Source organism: Scyliorhinus torazame, chromosome 17 (genome assembly GCF_047496885.1).
Source record: "Scyliorhinus torazame isolate Kashiwa2021f chromosome 17, sScyTor2.1, whole genome shotgun sequence".
NCBI classification, from domain to species: Eukaryota; Metazoa; Chordata; class Chondrichthyes; order Carcharhiniformes; family Scyliorhinidae; genus Scyliorhinus; species Scyliorhinus torazame.
In genome coordinates, this window is record NC_092723.1 from 139,932,026 (window position 1) to 139,939,558 (window position 7,533).

The following is a 7,533-nucleotide window of genomic DNA, read 5'->3' on the forward strand; positions in this document are numbered from 1 at the left end:
GATTTTGGTGGCTTCAAATAAATTAGATGAAAAAGTTATCAAAGAAGCTAAACAGCAAGAATTGCATAGTTGGAGTGAATTTGGGGTATACACGGAAGTACTGAATAGGGGACAAAGAGCTCTATCCCACAGATGGATTTGCACGGAAAAGTGTCTTCCAGATGGAACTTATAAGGCAAAGACCAGGCTTGTGGCAAGGGGATTTGAAGAAAACTTAGAAGATCAGGATTTAAGGGTAGTTTCACCTACAGCAGGAAAGGTTATTTTAAAGATCTTCTTGGCTCTATTAGCCACAAAGGCATGGGAATGCAAATCTATAGATATAAAAGCTGCCTTTTTGCAGGGGCATCAGCTCCAGAGAGACATTTTTCTCCGTCCTCCTAAAGAAGCAGCTAACACAGAAGGGGTACTCTGGAAGTTGAACAAATGTGTATATGGATTAAATGATGCATCTAGATTCTGGTATTTTTCGGTAAGGTCAGTTTTGTTAAAGTTAGGCTGTTGCCAGTTGAAAGCAGATCCTGCAATGTTTTACTGGCACTATAAAGGAAATCTTTCTGGCATTTTTATGATGCATGTCGATGATTTTTGTGGGGTGGGACTAGTGATTTTGAAGCTATTGTAATCTCTGGTTTGAGGAAAGAATTCAGGGTTGGAAGTCAGGCTTCCGGTGCATTTAAATATATTGGACTGGAAATTGGCCAGACTAAGTTAGGGGCAACTTTACGTCAGCAATCTTATTTGGAAAGCATCAGCCCAATAGCAATTAGTCGTGGCCGAGTTTCACAAAAAGATGCAATGGTTTCAAAGATAGAAAAAGAGCAACTACGAAGTTTAATTGGGCAACTGAACTGGTTAGGTAGACAGACTAGACCGGACGTGAGTTTTGATGTCTTAGAGTTGAGTACAAAAATGAATGATACCAAAGTGGAAGACATAATAAGAGCAAATAAAGCGTTGGCCAAACTAAAAATGCAGGAGTGTGTTTTGAAGCGGTTTTAGGTGACCTTAGGCACTTGAAACTCATAGTTTATAGTGATGCGTCCTACGCAAATTTATGTGATGGGGTTTCAAGCGCAGGAGGTTTTATAATTTTCCTTTTGGGGAACAATGGTAAATGTTGCCCACTTGTGTGGGAAACAAAGAAAATAAGGAGAGTGGTAAAAAGCACTTTGGCTGCTGAGACGTTAAGCCTTGTAGAGGCGGTGGATATGGCCTTTTATATAAGTATGATATTGACAGAAATTTTGGGATTAGGGGATTTGGGTAATATACCTATTGACTGTCACATTGGCAATAAATCCCTGTGGGAAAATGTGCACTCTACAAAAAGTGTCAATGAAAAGAGGTTACGGATAGGCATCGCAAGTTTGAAGCAGATGTTGGACAGAGGGGAAATAACAAAAATTAAATGGGTCGACAGGAGCTATCAACTGTCAGACTGTTTTATGAAAAGAGGGGTGAGTTCACAGAAACTTGTGGATATTGTTAATGAAGGGCGCTTGTTTCTTGTGACTTTTCTTTTCTTTCTTGTCCAAAGAAAAAAAAAGGGGGGGGAAATCGTGTGTGTGTTTTTGAGTTTCTTGAAATTTTGTTTTCACCTAAGTTTTTTTTTCTCCAAGGAAGGGGAGACTGTTAAGTAATGGGTTAAGAGACATTGCAATTAGTTGTCTAATTTATGTTAAGGATCCATTAATTGACACTGATATGTAAAGGGGCTTCAGGTGGCCTCTGTCAGGTGATGTATAGTGAGAGTTTTGTGCAAAGGCTGTTGGAAGGAAATAAATGTGTGTTTGTGGAAAAGGAACAGAACTTTAGACTCTTCATATCACAGCAACTAAAACGTCTAACATGCAGCAGTGTCCAGGAGATTAATCTTCAATTAATGGAAACTCCCAGGCAACACTGATGCCCCTCCTGATCCAAAACCTCAATGTGAAATTGGATCCACTTCTGCTCCCCTAAGGAAACAGTTTTTAATAATTTTACTTTTGTCTCATTTCTTCCTCTCTCAAATTGTAGAGTGGAGTGCCACAATGGTCAGTGGTGGAGCCTCTGTTATTTACAATCTATTAATGACTTGGATAAAGAGACAGGCAGCAATGTATCTAAGTTTCCTGACAATACAAAGCTAGGTAATGCAAGCTGCAAGGAGGGCAGAAAGAGGCTGCAAAGGATCTAGACAGATTAAGTGAATAGGCAACAAGGTGAACGATAAGGGTATAATGTGTAGAAGTGTGAAGTCCTAAACAGAATATTATTTTAAAACATGAAACTTTTGGACGTTAATGTTCAGAGTTGGGTGTGCTTGTACAAGGAACAGAAAAAGTTAGCTTGCAGATACAGCACGCAATTAGCAAAACATATTGCATGCTGGCCTTTGTTACAAGGGGATTGAAGTACAATAATAAAGAAGTCACCGGGATTTGGTGAGACTACACTGGAGTATTGTGCACACTTTTGGTCTTCCTAATTTAAGGAAGGATATATTTACATTTGAGGCAGTATAATGAAGATTGTTGAGCGGCTGAGTAAATTGGGCCTACACGCTCTTGAATTTAGAAGAATGAGAGGTTATCTCATCAAAAGATTTTTGAGAAGCCTGGCAGTGTGGACGGTGAGAGATTGTGTTCTCCTGGCTTGACATCTAGAACACTGGGGCGCTGTCTCAAAATAAGGGGTTGATCATTTAGGATTGGGATGAGAAGAAATGTTTTTACTGAAAAGGTTGTGAATCTTTGGCATTCTCGATCAAAGAGGGTTGTGTCTGCAACATGATTGAGGATATGTAAATCTGAGATTGACATATTTTTGGTGACTTTGAGACGTGAGTGATAGAGGGAGCAGGCAGGAAAATGGAGTTAAAAGATCACCTATAATCATATTGAATGGCAGAGTAGGCTCAAGGAAAAGTATGGTCCAGCCCTGCTCAATGTTCATTGAGTTGAAAATTGTTTATTTTGGTGAAACAGAGTTGGTTCCATTACAAGCACCTTGTAGTCTTGTGGCTGAGGTCAGTGTAAAGGTTAGGGATCCACTTGATGTCAGGGTTTCTATCTCTGGGAGAATGTATTGGTGAAACGTATTTGTCAAGTGACCTCTAACTGATTGCACACTCCCAACATAGGCTTCTGAACAGGCCCATCCTCATGATGCATTACCTCCCCAACTCCATTGGTTCGTCAGTACAAGCCAGTACTTTCTAAGCCAATTGGACATTGAGCAGGCTCACCATCGATTGATCGGATGATTCTTGACCACCAGTCATGGCTTTTCCCCATCTCCAATATTTTTCTCAATAATAAACAAAAGCATTCAAAGAAAATGTTAATGTCCCATGATCATGTTTCCCCTGAGAATTGCTCGTAGCTGTGTCCTCAAGACTAATTTCATTCCTGGAGACTCCGGGGCAAAGCTGGAGAGTTGGCAATCCCAGTGTGTAGATTGTGGTTATTTATTAATTATTATATTATGTTTTGTGCCCATTTTCAGGAAAAGGTTCGTTTGCGTTTTCAGCTACTCTACACTTTGGCAGAACAGCCCTTCACAGAAGTCGGGGAGGTTACTGAATTCCCAGCCACGGAGACCTGGGGCAGTCTGTGAGAAGTGAACAGGATTAGCATGAGAACCATAGGAGGATGCAGAGACGGAGGGCACCACCCCTAAACATGAAAGATCATCACCGTTTTTCTTAACAACAGAATTCCCTTGAATTATATTAGATTCTACTCCGAGAGTGATTGGCGATTGTTGGGATAATTTTATTTTCACAAGGAAATGCTGCAACTTTAGGCAGCTCCAGGCGCAATTTTGCCATGTTGCTTCTTGTTTACTCCTTTCTCTAGAATTGGTGCTCGAGCAGATGAAGACATGTGGTCACTCTTGCTTGCTATGTTGCATAGGTAGGAGTGCAATCCCTGCCCACCCACCATAAGTACTGCACACCCAGCATCGACTGGATTACTCTCCCCACCCACAGCAGTTACAGCACATATACAATGTCAAAATGTAGGGGACACTCTCGTCCCTTACAGTTATGCTAGGCATTGCAGCCCCACACATAAGGAATGCTTTCCCTCGCACAGATAGATTGTACACCCAACATCAATAATTGGGAACATGCTCTCACTTTGTGACCTGCACCCCTACCCTCCCCAACCTCAGTTATATATTTTCATTTCTGTGGCTCAGTGCCACACTCTGAAGTGCCATTTACCCACTGAGTATTGGAGAGGCCACCAGTCCTAATGCATTTTCCCCCTTATACCAGGAATACTCTGTTTCCTGACCCTCACCCCTGGAGTGATCTGTTGCAGTTCACTCAGCACACCACCAGCGAGTTGGGCTTCTATTTGATTAGATGCAGGGCTATCTGGCAGCCACTGCTTGGAAGATGGAAGTAGTGGAAATTTGCACAGATGTTATTATTTGGGGTGTTGGAGCTTTTGTGTTCTACCAGCAGATGTCACTAGTTTACAAAGCATGCTGTATACTTTGTATACTCAAAAAATGAGAAATAAATTAAAGAATAAATAAATTATGAACCCCATCAAAAGGGGTTCAAAACATTATTACAACTAAAACAAAATGAAAGGAAACTTATTAAAACAAAATTCCATTTTGAGGGGTAATGATGCACTCCAACCCCCACTGGAGCCCACGTTCCAGAAAATCTCAAGCGTTCCGGTGGACATTGTGTGCTCCCTCTCCTGGGTTGCAAGGGTAACCATGGAATAGAGGTAGGCAGTCCGGATGAACAACACCCTGAACGGCCCATTGCCTGGACTTGTTAATGACCAACCTGGACTGATCCAGGTGCAAACCAACTAGGAGGAAAGCACAGTATACATATCCTCACTGCAATCACTCCCACCTTTTGGATACAGAATTAAACTCCAAGCACAAACACAATCACTAAAAGGGAGATGAAGACCCTTTTAATTTTCAGTTCTGAGGTCCCCCAACTCTTAACACCATGGATCCTTGGCAATAATTGCAGCTGGATGTTTGGTTGCTGTCTAAAATGTGTAATCCATCATATGTCAACAACTGTGGTAATGTGACAGAAGACGCTAATGTTCAGGGAAGGAGTGAACATAGGAACAGAAATGGGCCATTCAACCCCTCTAATCATTGCACATCCTTGAGTAATTTGAACTTTAGCCCCAACAGTGAATTATCTACATATGAAATGAAATGAAAATCACTTATTGTCACAAATAGGCTTCAAATGAAGTTACTGTGAAAAGCCCCCAGTCGCCACATTCCGGCGCCTGTTCGGGGAGGCTGGTACGGGAATTATCATAGAATTTACAGAATTCCGTGCTGCTGGCCTGCCTTGATCTGCTTTAAAAGCCAGCGATTTAGCCCTGTGCTAAACTAGCCCCAGTGATGAAGTAATCAGAGTTGGAACACATGGTGTGAATAGCATAAGGGTCAGTAGGTGACAGTGACACCTAGACTCCCAGCAGCCATTGTGGGCCTGGGTTTTCATAAATGAAGTGACTGGTTGTCCAGTATAGACACTTGTGGCTTTAATTTTCTCTGTGCTTGCATTGCTCAAAATGTACAGAAGAAAGTAATCCGTTTTCGAGTGCCTAATTGAAATAGCAATCTGTTCTCAGAGGGTGGCAGTTGCCTTATTCCCTTGACAGAAAAAATTAACTTGTGGTCAGAAAGTAAGGTTTAGGAGACTTCACGCCATTGAAAATACCATCTGGAAATTCTGCACAGCCACTTCTAAGCTAAAAGACAATTTACAAAAAGCAAAAGCAAGTTATTGGATATAGTCAAATAAATACATTTTTAAGGAGAGAAACTAATCTTGAAAATGTAATCAAAGTGTATTTATATATATATTTTTGTAATTTTAGAAAATGCAATAATGTAACTGCCAGACATTATATCTGTGCAGATTTGTCAAACATTTAAATGACATTACCACCCAGATTATGTAAAATTATGTTAATATATAGAGGTGCACTCCAGCTGATATTTAGAAATTTGGAGCCTGGAAATTACTTGGTCGAGTATGCCATAATTTTTAATGTACTTCTATCTAATGTGTGTCAGCCTTTGCTTAGTGGGTAGCATTCTCACTTTTGGTTCAAGTCCCACTCCGGAGATTTGAGCCCATTATCTGGGCTGATACTCAGTGCAATACTGAGGAAGTGCTGTATTGTCAGAAGTGCATCTTTCCAACTAGATGTTGAATATTATCTATCTGATCCGGTGGATGTAAAAGACCCTGTGGCACTATTTGAAAGGAGAGCAAGGATTTCTCCCAGCATCCTGTACTAACATTCCTCCCTCAATCAACAAAGATTGTGGGATTTTGCTGTGCATGATGTCTGGTGTTTTCTGCCTAACAATGTCTGCACTTTAAAGTAGATTCAAAGCATCTAGAGCACTTTAGGACATGCCTGAAGTTGGGTTCCATGTAATAAATTCCTTTATCCTTGTAGCACACAAGTGTATTGAAGTTTTGTGATATTTTAGCTGCAAAGGACTGCAATTTGTGCACCGGATTGTATGCTAAATCACTGGGGGGTGGGGGTGGGGAGACTTGCTTGAAATCTATAGGTGCGGGAATCAAGTACTATGCTCCTTCCTGAATCCTACACTTTAATAATCTAATAATCTTTATTAGTGTCACAAGTAGGCTTACATTAACACTGCAATGAAGTTACTGTGAAAATCAATGGGAGAGGTTGGGAATCACTATGATTGTACGATTAGATGGATGATTAGAAGGTGCTCCTACTACTGAACTGTTGCACATAAGTTCAATTTAAGTTTGATTTATTTTTCAAATCCTTGTCATTTCAATAAAATGTGACTTCTCCATTGGTATGGTGCAGTAGGTTCCTTGCCTTTCTATTGAGAGTGAAGTTATAACTCAGAGCCTTATACTGAGGGGAGTGTGTACCAGGGAGGTGCAATTGAGACCCTTGGAAAATGAACTCATGATTATAATGGCTTATCCAATGACTGCTGTTCCTTCAGCTGTCTAGGCCCTAAGCTCTGGAATTCACTTCTTATTCTGTATCTCCTTAATGATGCTCCTTTAAACCTACCTCTTTACCATACATTTCGCTCATCTGTCCTATGTCTCCTTTGGCTTGGTATTGATTTATTTTCTGATTACACTTCTGTGAAGTGCCTTGGGACTTTTACTGCACTAAGTACACTATATGAATGCAAGTAGTTATGATATGCTCCTCCTGTTTCTGGTACTTGGGCAGTATGCTATAACAGAGCCATTGATTATGCACTTTTATGTGAACTGGGTAGTTTCATGCTTTACTTTGATATACTGTTCTCCAAGTCTGTTTTAGTATTTCTATCTGCTGAGAGTAAAATAAATCTTTTAAACCGCCTCTTTTTTTTTTTTTGGTACGTTCTTGTCCTCCTGTACTGTCTCTGGGACCTGCAGATGATCGCTATCCAGACTCCCAGCAATGTGTAGCCACACTAGCTGCTGGGGGACGCTTTGTGTTCTGGGTAGGTCAGTAACTTTCAACATATTCTTTC

General features: G+C 40.7%; 1 protein-coding gene across 3 annotated transcripts in view; it reads left to right on the plus strand.

Moving 5' to 3' along the window:
• The window catches only part of LOC140394196 (ADP-ribosylation factor-binding protein GGA1-like), a 55,187-nt gene extending 47,808 nt beyond the window's left edge, over positions 1 to 7,379 (plus strand). For all 3 annotated transcript variants that reach the window (XM_072481173.1, XM_072481175.1, XM_072481174.1), the window contains exon 17: positions 3,493 to 7,379. In XM_072481173.1, coding sequence (XP_072337274.1) covers positions 3,493 to 3,603 — 111 coding nt within the window. In that variant the 3' untranslated portion in view covers positions 3,604 to 7,379. The remainder of the gene's footprint in view (positions 1 to 3,492) is intronic.
• Positions 7,380 to 7,533: the final 154 nt, after the last annotated feature.